Source organism: Notolepis coatsorum (genome assembly GCF_963971535.1).
Source record: "Notolepis coatsorum genome assembly, contig: SCAFFOLD_699, whole genome shotgun sequence".
NCBI lineage: Eukaryota > Metazoa > Chordata > Actinopteri > Aulopiformes > Paralepididae > Notolepis > Notolepis coatsorum.
In genome coordinates this window covers 81,776-97,500 of record NW_028170757.1, presented here as the reverse complement: position 1 = coordinate 97,500, position 15,725 = coordinate 81,776, and the positions used below count along the sequence as shown (strand labels likewise).

Here is a 15,725-nt window from a genome sequence, read left to right as displayed (position 1 = left end):
CTTCCAGGCCCGTAGAGAAGGCCCCGCTGGGCTCTTCTAGAATGATCTGCAGCAGCAGCTCAATGGACTCCACTGGAGACGAGACGACACAACACAACACATGTCATGCCGTTAAAGACCCAGTCCGTGATACCATCTGCAACCTCTGGTTACAGGAGTTGACCCCTACGGGGGTTCCCAGAAAATAAATGGGGAATATTTTGATTTCACTCTTATTTAGTGAAGTCTAGAAGTCTGACCAATGGGAGGATGTATAAGCAGGACTATTCTGATCATAGGTGTCACTCTCTCCTGTTTCCTGCCTACCTAGAGTATAGAGTAGACAGTTATGGAATATGATAACTAAAATCTTCTCAGATGGGCATCTGTGGAAGTTTTCCTCCGAGGCCTCTGTTCACACCTCCCCCTCCCCCTTATCCTCTCCTTACCCTCTCCTTACCCTCTCCTTATCCTCCCCTTATCCTCCCCTTATCCTCTCCTTACCCTCTCCTTATCCTCTCCTTATCCTCCCCTTATCCTCCCCTTCCTCTCCTTACCCTCTCCTTATCCTCCCCTTCCTCTCCCCTCACACCCTATTCTTCACCTGTTCACCCCTCCCCACAACCCCCCCCCCCCCCCCGCTTTCCCAGAAAGCTTAAGAAGCTCACAGAATTGGGAGGATCTTGGGAACTAGTTTTTTCTCCTGATCAGAGAATCAAGTCCTCCATCCAACACCCTGAACCTGAATCTGTATTTGATTAGCAACGTTTTAACAATAAATTGGTATCAACCATGAAGATTTGACCATAATGAACCACCACACATCCCTGAGACTACATCTTATCAAATGCAGCCTTAACCTCTTAAACCACGGGGCGGAACACACAAAGGCACGGCACTTTGCGAGCGTCTAGCGGCTCTGCGCTGCATTTTTCGCCGAACATTTTCTCTCGTTGTAGCCAATGACATAGCTTTCCAACGATACAGACAGATTTGAGTACACAAGTTCAAGTTCAACTCAAGTGCAGACCTCTGTTACTCTATTTCATTAGCACTAAAAGGGATTCTCCTTTTTTGCATTAGTAACTTCAAAATGTTATCTTTCAAAAGAGACCAGGCTCATGCATGTGCTATAAGTATAAAGTATAAAGCCAAGCTTTGCAAAAATAGTATGCAGTCCTCAAGTAAAAACATTGCCACTTTTCTGGGTGCCTGTTAAGAGGTTAAAGGTATTATCAATAAATACATGAAACAGAACCACAGCTGTAACACAGGGCTCAGCGCGGGTCCAGCAGGGCACCGGTGCCCTGGAAGACAGTTACCCTGGATAGTCGCAGGCTGGTCCGGTACGATGTAGAACCTGGGCATCCGAGTGGTGGAGGAGCTCCGGTCGAGCGGCGGGGCCGCGGCCGACGCTGTGCCCGCCGGAGGGCCTCCCCGGCTGGGATACGAGTCGGGCGGGGGCGGGGGTGGCTCCGGAGACGACATGCTGGTTGTTCTGGCTGTAGGAGAGCGTGTGGTGGTGGTGGTGGTGGTGGTGGTGGTGGGCTGAGGAGGGACGGGAGTTGCTACGGTTGTGACGAAGGGCTCCCGCTCTTCCTCTCCCCGTTCCCTCCCGCCTCCTCGTCCGGCCTGTGTGCTGCTGGGGCGGGTGGTCGGGGTGCTGTGGGTGGTGGTTATCCGGTCAGGGGGGGGAGGTCTGCGTGTGGGGATGGTAGCAGACGAGGGGGGCGATGGCAGGGGCGTGTGGGTTTGGAGTGTGTGGTCGTGAGTTCGCGCGGGCAGCTGTGTGGACGTGGTTTCGTGGTCGGCGGAGGGGATGCGTGTCGGGGTTGCAGCGCCAGTGGTTGAACGCAGGGCTGTGTGTGTCGTGTGGTCAGGGAGGGGGGGTGTGTGTGTCGTGTGGTCAGGGAGGGGTGTGTGTGTCGTGTGGTCAGGGAGGGGTGTGTGTGTCGTGTGGTCAGGGAGCGGTGTGTGTGTCGTGTGGTCAGGGAGGGGGGGCTGTGTTTGCAGTGTGTACTCTGGAGTGACCGCGTCGCCATGTAGAACCGCGGGTGTCAGCGAGGGCGTGTGCGCGGGTGAACGGAAATCAGAGGCATGGGTCGAGGGACCGCGGCGCGTGGGACTGAACGCGCGGGACCCGGTGTCCCTCCCCGTCGCCTGCAGAGGCTCCTCCCCCTCCTCCTCCGCGTTACCGGTGGTCGTCGCGGTAACATCCACGAAGAGGGAGGGGCCTGAGACTGTGGTGGAAGGGGGAGGGCCTCTGGGACTTGTCGTCCCGCCGTCGCCTCCTCTGGTGCCGCCCGGGTTGCTGGTGGAGGCGGGGAGCTCTCTGGGCTCGCCGGGGGTTTCGTACGCGTCGCCGGAGTGACCCGGGCTGTGTGGTGCGTTGTGCGTTTCCGTGTGTGACGTTTCCTTGTCCGTCTGTGTGTACGGGGTGAGTGTGAGGGCGGGCGGGGGCTGTGTGAGGGCAGGGGGGCGCTGTGTGAGGGCGGGCGGGGGCTGTGTGAGGGCGGGCGGGGGCTGTGTGAGGGTGGGCGGGGGCTGTGTGAGGCTGTCTGAGCGACGGCTTGGCGTGGCGGTCGAAGAGGGGCGGGGCGGTAGAGTGTGGAGCATCTCCTCGTCCTCAAACCGATCAGAGGAGCCCAGACCAGCCGCTCGATTGGTGATGTCTGCCTCCGCGGACACAGACGTCGCGGTAAAGTCTGGAAAAGAGGACACCGCCGGCGTCGCTCCGTGGAAACTGTCGGGCTCCGAGCCCCGCGCGGTCGCCGGTCGACTAGTCCTGCCTGGAGCCTGCGAAGAGGATGATGATGATGATGATGCTGCTGCTGAAGAGGCAGCGGTTTGGTTATCGGCGTCTGTGCTGCCGGAGTCACTGGGAGACCCGACGGGGTCAGGGGTGACCTCTGGGGTCAGGCTGGGGGGGCGGAGCCTGTCTGTGCTCCGCTGACCCCTCCAGGCGGGGGGCTGGCTGTGTCCCCGCTCCCCAGGCACGTGGTCGCCGGGCGGGGGGAGGGTGGCACCCACCTCCCAGGGGCCGGACGGAGCGCCGGAGGCCGCCAGAGAACGGGCGAGAGGCAGAGCGCGGGAGTCGGGGACAGTCGGGTCGCTTTGGGGTGTGTGTGTAGCTGTGTGTCTGTCTGTGTGTGTAGCTGTGTGTCTGTCTGTGTGTGTAGCTGTGTGTCTGTCTGTGTGTATGTCTGTGTGTGTAGCTGTGTGTCTGTCTGTGTGTATGTCTGTGTGTGTAGCCGTGTGTCTGTCTGTGTGTGTAGCCGTGTGCCTTTCTGTGTCTGTGCCCGTGCCCGTGCCAGTCGATACGTCCATCGCGGGGTTACCCACAGCCAGGTAGGTCCGCGTGTGTGTGTCGTCGGGGGCGTGAGAGTGCGCGTCTGCGCCCTGTGCGCGTGGCGCTCCAGAGTTCGTCTCCGTGCTCGCTACTACTTGCGCCGTGTGAGAATGCGTGTCTGTGTGCTGGGTGTCAGTGCCGGCCTTCCCCCTGGTGGTGGCAAGGCCCCGACCTTCTGCGACACGAGGGGCCCCAGACGTGTCCGCTCCATTGTCCGCTGCTTCCTGAGGAAGAGAGGGAGCTTCCCTATCGGCCCGCCCAGCCACGCTGAGGCCTGGCCGGGGAGAGGGGGGCCGCGGCAGCCCCTGGTCTTTGTGGGAGGCAGGGCTCCACGCCTGCCGCGGAGAGGGGTGACCTCTGCCCCCGTCTGGCCCGCTACCCTTCTCCTGCCCCCGCCCCCGCCGGGGAGCAGCGGGTGTCCCGCTCGTAAAGACGGGTCCCGTCTGAAACGTGGGGAGGGTGGCGGACAGGTCTTGCTGGTCTGCGCTGGTGGGATGCTCCGAGGAATTCCGCCCCTGCACTTCCTGAGCTGGATAACCAGGAACATACACATGCACACGCACACACACACACACACACACACACACACACACACACACACACACACACACACACACACATAAAGACAAAGAGAGATGGTGAGAAGAGGGTGGAAACAACAACATGCGAGCCCACACACACACGTGCACACACACACACACGTGCACACACACACACACACACACACACACAAACACACACACACACACACATACAGACACACACACACTGCCTGTGTGATAAGAACTTTCCTACTGAGTACTGACAGATGTCTAGGGCTCATAATAATACGGTTGGAACAATAGTCCAGCCATCATTCCACAGTCCCACCCAGAGCCAGCGGAGCCAAACACATTGTGCCACAACACATTCCTCCTCCACCGACGGAACACAGAGAGCCCTTCTCCAGCACGCCTCTCAGGCGGGGCAGCGTCCCACCCCGAGACGGAGAGGGGAGATAGGGACTAAAAGACCTCCGAGTCAGGACGTGGGTTTGGTCTCAACTAGGGATGCACCGATCCAACTTTTTCAGTCCCGATACCGATACCGATACCTGGGTTAGGGTATCGGCCAATACCGATACCGATCCGATACCCATTGTCCAAATTTTCTTTTACAAAAAAGTTTAAAAAAATAAAGAATTTAATCCAAGTTTTTTTTTATATTAAAATATTTTTTTTTAAAGAATTGTAAAGGATCACAAGTGTGTTTTTGATTTGTTGTAAACAAAGACAGAAAATAAACTTCATTCATTCAATTAATAAACTTTATGCCTCACTGTCACTGTGTGGAAGAGACTGGGATCATTATTTTGTGTAAGGCAACATCAGGCTTGACAAGTTAAAACATTACTTTCCTAACTTAGTGAAACTAAATGTAACAAATTAACACATAGATATAAATGTACTGAATGGTTATTTATTATTAAAAAAAAAATAAAAATCCGATATATATATATATATTTTTTTACTGATACCCGATCCAGCTATTTTACTGATATCGGCGGACGATACCGATACCAATATCGGATCGGTGCATCCCTAGTCTCAACATTGGGGGGGGGGACACTTTAACCTTCTGTAGTGTGGTTGTGAAAGGGTTAAGGTCTCCCAGGACATTCTGAGCGTACTTCATTCAGGTGTACTTTTCTGCACCAATTTGTGCTTTTTCTGCATCAATTCGTGGTGGAAATGTCTTTATTTATGTAAAGGAAAAGACAACATTCAGGAACCTGCTGACACAAATATAATGGAATATAATGCAGTAATGCTCTGAAATGGTTGGTTATAGTACAGTTACAGGGTTAATATATATTAAATTATGAAATGGTTATTAAATGGTTCATATATAGTTACAGGTAAGAAGGATATATAAATGTTTTGACCCCCTTATTTGTTACCTCTTTTGGGGAGGGGGTTGTCTTTCATATTATATTAGCTTTTCTTTTTTGTGGGGGAGACAAATTTGACCTCTTCTCTATATTGAGGGGGACGTGTCCACTGCAACCCCCCTAAAACTACACCTCTGAGTCAGGGTGGGAGGGTCCAGAGGCAGGACTAGATTTACTCTATTTGGGTCCTGGTCTAAACTTTGTGACCCAAATCAGCCATTGGGAGAGAGGGGCCTGAAAGCGTGGGGTCTGAGAGTGTGGGGTCTGAGAGTGTGGCAGTGGGAGGAGCCCAGTATGGTCTGCCGGGCGCTTGAAGCCTTTTTACAACGCATCCGCGTTTCCGGGTTCCCGTTTTGCGCACTGATTGGCCAGGTCATGTGACATGAGCGCCAATCGTGGGACGGCAAGTTTCTACACTGGTTAAGCTTAGGCACTCTTCGAAGTTGGTTAAGGTTAGAGATTGTCTTAGAGCGTGACGGCAAGTTCTTTCGCCGGTTAAGCTTAGGCACTCTTCGAAGTTGGTTAAGGTTAGAGTTTGTCTTAGCATGGCGATAGAACGCCAGGTAGTTTGCAGGCAAAGTTTTTTTTTTTAAGTTTCATAATTCATGATTTTTAGGGCAGGGATCCCCAAAAGTTTTGATGAGGGGGGCCAAGGGCCAACATGTGACATGGGTGGATGACTGCAGGAGTACCACATGTCCCTGGACACTGAGGTACGTGACACAAACCTTAACAGTGGCTCTGGTCTCGTGTTGGGGTGTTTATTAACTCATTAATGATGAAGTTATTTCAAAGATCATTAAACTGCATCAAAAGTATCAACCTCTGGTCCGGAAAACACACTGGAGGGCCAGAGAGAACGTTGCGGAGGGTCCATTTTGGCCCACGGGCCCTATGTTGGGCAGCCCTGTTTTAGAAGAAGCAATAGTACTAGTGATCATAAAGAACACCTGACCTGGCGGCTGGGTGGCGCAGGGGACATTGCGCTCGTCACCAACGCAAGAGACACCGGGTTCGACTCCGGCTGTCGGCGTTGCCTCCGGCTTGGGCCGGCCGTCATACTAACTCAATTGGCAGAGTTAGCGGGTGGAAGTCGATGGGTGGTAATCTGGACGTTGTGGACAGCGACTCCTACAGGTCGGTTGGGGGACGCCTGCACAGCAGAGACAGGAAAATGGCGGGGGTAGTAGTGTGAGCCTCCCACACGTAGTTACACCTCGCCAATGAGAGTCCGCGCTGGCAGGTGAAAAGATGTGACAGGCTGCCTCCACATGTATCGGAGGGGACATGTGATGCAAGGCTTCTATATCCTCCCTACAACCGGCCAGTGGGGGGCATATGCAAGCAACGTTCAAGACAGGGGAGGGGAGAATTGGCACGGCTAAATTGGGATGGGAGAAAAAAAGTGGATAAAAAAAAAAAAAAAACACCTGACCGCTTTATTGTAAGCAGGTTTACACGAGAACAGGTTTGAACTGTTCTGTGGAGGATTTCCAACACTGACACCCTTTGTGGACCAGACCCTGACTCAAATCAATAATACTCCCGAACGGCGTTACACCAATTAGACCTGCTGGCCCTCGTGTTCGGGGTACAAAGTAGGTCACTGGGCCCTGCTGACCCATTCAACGGGGGGTAATTGGATCATTGACCACTCACCGTAATAGGACAGTAGAAGAGTGTGTGGAGAGGAGTGTCCCTCCGCCGTCCAAGTAAGGGCAGCACTGTCTCCGTCGCAGCCGGAGAGCAGCGCTCCTTCCCCCCCGGCCTCCAGGCGCTGTTCTTCTCCTCCTCGGTCCCGGCCACAACAGAGCACGGATACGCGCGACGCCACGCCGTCCACCCGTACCAGCCCCAGACGCACCGCCTGACCGGAGGGAATGTCTATCGCCCAGGTGCAAACGGTGGCCTGCGGCGGGGTGCTCTCGGTCTGGGGGTATGTGGTGGGGCTTAGTGGCGCCCCCGGGAAAGTGAGTGTAATGTTACCACTAGTCTCTTGGTCCATGTGGAAAGAACCGCACTGGTTGTTGTACAACGCAGACGTTGCTGCTTTGCCTGCAGAGGAGACACGTTTTAGAGACGTCGGTCAAGTTGAGGTTTACTAAGTTCAACTATAGTCCCTGACTTGTGCGGCGCTAATGAGTTCCAGTCTCTGGGTTTCTGGATAATACGATTTTTAATTAGCCCCAGATATCTCAACACTCACCCGGCCTTAACATTCACTTTAGACACCTTAAACACCTTTGACACTACACGATCTTTGTATTTATTACTAAAGAGTTGCACTACATCCATCCATCCATACCTCATTTTGCATTCTTGAATTTTGGTTGCATTTTGTACTATTTTTGTTTGTATATTGTATATTTTGTATAGTGTCTTTATTCTTTTACTTTTTATTGTATTAAGCACAATGATGATGATGATGATGATGATGAGGATGAAGACTTTATTCCAGACTCAAGGTCCATATTACACATCTACAAAACAACAACAAAAATACAATAACAAAAGAAACAAGGCCAACAACATAGATAAAAAAAACATAAAGGCATCGTTTGCACAAATCAGAGGAGTACCTTGTATCACTTTGTTTGACATCAGTATTATCCTGTTTTCTTTTACTCTAATAGTCGACACATAAATGTAACATCAAGTTCCTCAGCAGAGGACATTTGTAGTCATAAACAAATAGCTTGCACTAGTTAGTAGGATCCTAAATGCATCATTGCAGGTTTTTTTTTCTCATTTTTGCTGTACTATAATTACACCAGAGGTGTGCAGTATAAAACGGAGTACAATAGCTCTGAACTTATTTCCACATTGTCTGTAGTACACATAACATTTTCTCATAAAAACAATATCAGGGGGCTAGAACCACACATTTCACTGGTACATGTACCTTATGTGAGTCTGTGACAAATAAAACAAGACTTGAAACTTGATATATCTGTTAAAGGGCCAGAGCTGATTAATGGGGCAGACAATATAACAACAACAAAAAACAACAACTCCATCTTAACAAGTTCGTTCATCATGTATCGACTCTTCTTAAAACAAGTTAAAGAAATCTACCAGTGGATCATACAAGCCAAGTTATTATCCTGAAACTGAAGTTGTGACCAGTCTTATTTCAATATGATGTCACTTGTTTTAAAATACATTTATTGGAACTTAAAGTTCAGTTGGATTGTAACGCGAATACAGTATCCCACGCATCTTGAGTTCCCCCCCTCCAATTATTCTGTGAAAATACGATGAACGACTCAGCATGTGAACTTGAAATAGGTCTACTTGTTACGATGGGGATTTTTGCATGGGATTTCATGTAGCCCATGCAGTAGTTTCGTAGACATAAGTAGTTTATGTACTACAAACAGACACAGTCGTCCGGTGATATATATATTTCCTTACCTGCTGTGGCGATAATAAAGACAAGCAGATAGACGTGGAGCTGCATTTCCAATCCCGAGACATTTCAATGTCAGTCCCTGTAATAATTCCAAATCCATATGTCAGAGTTATTATCCGTGCGCAATGGCGAAGTGGGAAAGAACGACAAATAGCCAGTACGTTACTGTAATACGCGCACAGCAGAACAATCTCCAGTTGTCCTCTGAGTCTGACCGTCAGGAACTTTCCTTCTCCATCATTTCCTTCCAACGGAAATCGCAATGTTGTCAGTCAGGGTAGCGCGCAGGCCAGACTGTAACCTAAATTAGACGCGTCTGTGTGTGTGTATGTGTGTGTGTGAGAGAGAGAGAGAGAGCGAGAGAGAGAGAGAGAGAGAGAGAGAGAGAGAGAGAGAGAGAGAGAGAGAGAGAGAGAGAGAGAGAGAGAGAGAGAGAGAGAGAGAGAGAGAGAGAGAGAGAGAGAGAGAGAGAGAGAGAGAGAGAGAGAGAGAGAGAGAGAGAGAGAGGGGAGAGAGAGAGAGAGAGCGAGAGAGAGAAGAGAGAGAGCGCGGGAGAGAGAGAGAGACACCCCAGGTAACTTCCTCGCTCAAGGCGCTTCCGTGCGTCTTGGCGTCTCCAAAGATGAGACGTTGGAAGAAGAAACCTCGTTAGTCACAGCGGGGCTCGTTGTTTACACGCTGCGTAAACTGTGTGCAGCCAGGGCAGCATTATTGGCCCCGAGGGGACACGGGGACATAAAAGGACCCGCACAGTTCATTACGGCTTTATACCCCGCCGCGATGTCAACCAAAGGAACTCGTTAGAAACTGGCGCCACATACGCACACCTTCCCCCCCAAGACGCGGTGTGCTCATTTGCTTTTTGGATATAAAGGTCATTATCTTCATCTAGATTTTTTTTTAAACGAGTACACACTCTTCTTAACATGTTTTCTTTATTTCGACAAATAAGGGGAGGCGAAGTACAAGGGAGACGCATGAGAGACAGTTCTGTCGGGATTCGATCCGGCGCCAGAGGTCCCAGAGGCGAAAGTCTTCAAACCACTACATTATCTCATGGGCAGTAGTGGAGGAGCATCCAGCTGCAGCCCGGCAGGCGTGTGAGATGCATCCAGCTGCAGGACGACAGCACCGACACTCTCAGGACCGCGACACTTTAAGGACCCACACTTTAAGGACCCACACTTTAAGGACCCTCGCTTCCATTGGCTGATTTGGGTCACGTGACCGTCCCACCCAAAAGGCGTGTAGCCTTTTTACAACGCATCCTCGTTTCCGGCGCTCTGATTGGCCAGGCCATGTGACATGTGCGCCCAATAGCGTGGTTGCTCATTTCCGCGTCGAACAGCCTGCAAACTACCTGGCGTTCTATCGCCATGCTAAGACAAACTCTAACCTTAACCAACTTCGAAGAGTGCCTAAGCTTAACCGGCGAAAGAACTTGCCGTCACGCTCTAAGACAATCTCTAACCTTAACCAACTTCGAAGAGTGCCTAAGCTTAACCAGTGTAGAAACTTGCCGTCCCACGATTGGCGCTCATGTCACATGACCTGGCCAATCAGTGCGCAAAACGGGAACCCGGAAACGCGGATGCGTTGTAAAAAGGCTTCAAGCGCCCGGCAGACCATACTGGGCTCCTCCCACTGCCACACTCTCAGACCCCACACTCTCAGACCCCACGCTTTCAGGCCCCTCTCTCCCAATGGCTGATTTGGGCAATAGTATCCACCTGCAGACCTGGAGACCAGCGCTTACAAGCCCCCGCACATACAAGCCCGCACATAGCAACCCCTCGCTTCCATTGGCTGATTTTGGTCACGTGATTTTGGCACGTTGCACTGCGGGATTGATTGATTGATTGATTGAAAACTTTATGGTGACGTGATTTTGTGTCACGTTGCACGTTGCACTGCGGGATTGATTGATTGATTGATTGAAAACTTTATTAACAGATTGCCGTATGATTTGGGTCACGTTGCACTGCGGGATTGATTGATTGATTCATTGATTCATTGATTGATTGATTGATTGATTGAAAACTTTATTAACAGATTGATTGATTGATTGAAAACTTTATTAACAGATTGTAGAATGGGTACACGTGACCTGACCGATTGATTGATTGATTGATTGATTGATTGATTGATTGATTGATTGAAAACTTTATTAACAGATTGCAGAATGGGTACAGTGACCGATTGATTGATTGATTGATTGATTGATTGATTGATTGATTTATTGATTGATTGATTGAAAACTTTATTAACAGATTGCAGAATGGGTACAGTGACCGATTGATTGATTGATTGATTTATTGATTGATTGATTGATTTATTGATTGATTGATTGATTGAAAACTTTATTAACAGATTGCAGAATGCAGTACAGCTCAATACACACAATTGTTAAGGGGATGCAGACCATGCAGTACTGTTACATTTGTGACATACAGTAAATATATACAAGGGGGAGGGAACTGTACATTTATGATGAATTGAAAATGGGGGACCCTGATGTAAACAAGACGGAAGTCTTTCTCTGGTCTGCATCCCCTTAACAATTGTGTGTATTGAGCTGTACTGCAGATATATTTCAATTGCCTTACTTATTTACATAAGTATTATAGGCCTACAGCAGTATTGTACAGACAGTCTGTGTGAAGTCTGTGTGGTTATCCAGCTGCACAAAGGCAGAGCAAGAGGCTCTACAGAGGGTGGTGAAGGCGGCAGGCAGGATTGTCGGGACTCCTCTATCAAACATCACCTCCGTCTTCACCTCCCGCTGCCTCCACCGCTCCAAGTGTATCATCAAGGACCAGTCTCACCCAGCACATCACCTCTTTCAGCTCCTTCCCTCAGGGAGGAGATACCGGTCCATACATGCCAAGAGTTAAAGATTTAAGAACAGCTTTTTCCCCCAAGCAGTCAGACTGTTAAACGCTCATTGACTGTCCCCTCACGTGCACCATGCACTTACCTGGACTTGATAATCACTGTTACCACTCATCATGCACTTTATTTAAAATATTCTGTTATGTACAGTGTTATATGTGTTTCATGTATGTATATATTGTACTACGGTCTGTGGGAGCTCCCCTGAAATTTCACTCACGGTCATATAAGAGTTTTAATGTAGACGGTTTTATTAATGAAATGTTGGGTATAAACTGGGAGGAGGTATGTTGTGAGGATGACCCAGAGGTTGCACTGGACTTATTTATGTCAGAAACAAATCAGCCCCATGGATAGATAGTAGCTTTTAATGAATTTTAATGAATGAGAGAGACATACTGTAGCCAAAAAAGCATCAGTGTGTTCCAGTTCTGCAGATGACAGACAAAAGTACCGTTCCTTACGTAATCAAGTCACAAAGTTAAATAAGGTGAGAAAAAGGGAATATTTTAAACCATGGTTATATGATGTGAGAAATGATGGTAAAAATCTATGGAATGTTTTAAATCAAATTATGGGTAGAAAATCCAATGTCTGTACACCTTTTGTTGAGTCATATGGAATTGTCCTAACCAAACCATGTGATATTGCCAACCATTTTAATGATTTTTATGCAAGTAAGATATCTCAGCTCAGGCAGGGAATGCACATCTCAAACAATACAAAATCAAATGACATAATTAAGAATATCATAATGAAAGATAAAGGGTGTACATTTGATTTTCAACAGGTTGAGGTTAGTGATATTGAAAGGTTACTCCAGGCTCTACCTGACAGCAAGTTAGCTGGCACAGACAACTTGGATAGTAAATTATTGAGAATTACTGCTACGATCATAGCAAGTCCAGTGTCATATTATTAATAGATGTATACAAGTGGGACTATGTCCAAAGAGATGGAAGGAGGCTAAGGTTACTCCTTTACCCAAAGACTCCAAATCAGTTTTTAATGAGGGCAACTCCAGACCTAATATAGAAAAGATAGAAAGGCTGACAAAGAGAATTTGTATAAAAATATAGAACAGTTTATTTCTGTTTCCATGCCCACAGAAAAGTGCTCAGTTCATCATCAGAGACCAGAATGTCATATCTCCTTCCTCAACCTTGGCTGTTGTTTATAAGAAGGCCGTCAGACTGTAACCTAGTGTCTTTGCCTAGTATACTAGTTGATCATATATTAACTAGTCAAAAGCTGTACAGAGATTTAACACAGATGGACATAGATAACATTTCCAGTCACAAGGTTTTTATTGTTAAACATTCACAGAATGTGTGTGAGATACCACTGATGTAATCAGGTTTGTTTACATAAATGGCAAACTATATATATATATATATAGCTTTGGCATTTTGTGGAAAACTGGAAAAAGTGGAAACTTAATTTAATTATTCTAGTTTTATCTCCAAAACTGAAATATTCTGTCGTCTGTCACCCAGACGACCCAAGGTTTGAGCAGTGAGGAGGAGGGCCCTGGTCCATCCACAACACTGCCCCGCTCTGCACCACCAGCGGAGATAGCTGCTCCACCACCTGCTGCACAGAGGGAGGTCCCTGGCACCTCCATCGTCCGTCGGGGACATAACAGCTCTGCACCACCAGCGGAGATAGCTGCTCCACCACCTGCTCCACAGAGGGAGGTCCCTGGCACCTCCATCGTCCGTCGGGGACATAACAGCTCTGCACCACCAGCGGAGATAGCTGCTCCACCACCTGCTGCACACGGGGACATAACCGCAGGGCAGGGCTCCTCCTCCACCACCACCACCCGCCTGACTACCTACCAGCAGGAAACAGCAATGAACATTTTTTATTGAGCCTGCTGCCAGCTTTGGACACACTTGATGGTGAAAATAATTCACTTTTAGTAGAAAAAGGGGGTAACCACTGCGCTCAGACAGGTGCGTAGTCCAACATTAATTAAGTTGCAAAAAAGGAGGTAGGGACCGCACTCAGAATATCGTTGTTTTTATTTTCAAGTTGTTATAGCGCACAAAACGTTTTCAGCCATCCGGCCTTCATCAGTGTGCACAGCAGTGCGCTATAACAACTTGAAAATAAAAACAACGATATTCTGAGTGCGGTCCCTACCTCCTTTTTTGAAAAGAATTCACTTGTCAGAATGAAAATCCAGCAGGTTTTGCATGAGGCTCAGTTTCCAGTTGAGTTGTAGGTTCTTTGTTTTATTGTAATCAGTTCAATTGTTTTTAGGTTTACTTGTTTTTAATGATTTAATTTAATTGTAATCAGTTTAATTTACCTGTGCCTTTGATGATCTGTAAATAAAATAAATATGCACTGTTCTAATAATCAATTCAATGTCTAAATGTATCTGTGCCCATAATTGTAATATGTATATATGCATTGGTCAAAGTTTAATCTTGATTTGCATCGTAATAGCCAAAACATTATGCTAGTTATGAATAACATTTATACAAAATTGTTGGTAATAAATAGTTATTGTACAAGGACAATCTTGGTTGAGCATGGGAACAACTCTCTCAACACAAAGTAGGTGGCTCTGAAAAGAGCCTTTGGGTGGCTCTGAAAAGAGCCTTTGGGTGAATACGGGAGGTAGGAGTAGGAGGTCCTCAGATGATCCCATTCTGCCATGGCACCTATCCTGCAGCTGAGCAGCTGAGAAGTACCCAGTGAAGGTTTCCCTGACAGTAATGGCCTCTCTGGTGGCGTTGTTGCTTCCCATCCTTCTGAGGGCCTGGGCACCAAGGAGTGGCTCTGCTGGCACCACAGGCACTGGCACAGATCCATCGTCCCACCTGATTGATTGATTGATTGATTGAAAACATTATTAATTGCAGAATGGGTACAATACAGTACAGCTCAATACAAACAACTGTTAAGGGGATAGCTCAATACAAACAACTGTTAAGGGGATGAAAGACTTTCATCTTGTTTACATCAGGGTCCCCCATTTTCAATTTATCAGGACATTTATGACATACAGATATTTATATATAGCCTACCTCATGAAGTTGTGGAGCATACATGTTGCTTTCACAACTTTCTCCGCAACCTCTGGAGACACACCCAGCACCCTCCTATACAGCCTCCACTGAGCCGCCATGATGCCAAAGGAGCACTCCACCATTCTTCTTCTGGCGTGGGAAAGCCTGAATGAATTAATGACAACTTTATTTAACAGATTGCAGAATGGGTACAATACAGTACGGCTCAATACACACAATTGTTAACCCTTTTCACTGCCACACGACAGCAGGTTAACCCTTTCACTGCCACACTACAGAAGGTTAACCCTCGGTTGTGTGATAGTAAAGGGTTAACCTGTAGTGTACAGTACACCCAAAGCTGGAGCAGGCTGCCTGCTCATCATATCTGCACATAAATGGCACACACATTGACATTGATTGTACATATAAAACACTGCTCATCTATCGACAAAAGCAATACATACCTCTGGCTGTTGTTGACCACGGCTGACCATTCATAGTCTGAATCATCCCAATCATCTACTTTGGATGGAGAAGTCTCACCGAGGAACTCAGCCATTTCATCATCTCCTACAAACTCCTTGTCCCACAGGGAAGCGCCACACACACGCCGACTCATATTTGCTAAACGAATGGTCAAAAATACTACAAAAAACTAAAAAAAAATACTCCTAAACGCTGCTGCTGCTAATACTGTCTAAATATACTACAAAAATCCTCAACACTGATGACACCCGACAACACTGATGACACCCGACAACACTGATGACACCCGACAACACTGATGACACCCGACAACACTGATGACACCCGACAACACTGATGACACCCGACAACACTGATGACACCCGACAACACTGATGACACCCGACAACACTGATGACACAAGACAACACTGATGACACCCGACAACACTGATGACACCCGACAACACTGATGACACCCGACAACACTGATGACACCCGACAACACTGATGACACCCGACAACACTGATGACACAAGACAACACTGATGACACCCGACAACACTGATGACACCCGACAACACTGATGACACCCGACAACACTGATGACACAAGACAACACTGATGACACCCGACAACACTGATGACACCCGACAACACTGATGACACAAGA

General features: G+C 48.2%; 1 protein-coding gene across 1 annotated transcript in view; it reads right to left on the bottom strand.

Annotated features, from left to right (window-relative positions):
- LOC311248448 (uncharacterized protein) overlaps window positions 1-8,777 on the bottom strand; it is a 14,422-nt gene extending 5,645 nt beyond the window's left edge. Inside the window, exons 1-4 of the mRNA XM_084339324.1 lie at window positions 8,673-8,777; window positions 6,918-7,313; window positions 1,302-3,857; window positions 1-72 (exon numbers count right to left, since the gene is read on the bottom strand). The exon at window positions 1-72 is cut by the window's left edge and continues 17 nt beyond it. Of these exons, the coding sequence (XP_084195450.1) occupies window positions 1-72; window positions 1,302-3,857; window positions 6,918-7,313; window positions 8,673-8,718 (3,070 nt within the window). The 5' untranslated portion in view covers window positions 8,719-8,777. The remainder of the gene's footprint in view (window positions 73-1,301; window positions 3,858-6,917; window positions 7,314-8,672) is intronic.
- Between the last annotated feature and the right edge of the window lie 6,948 nt (window positions 8,778-15,725).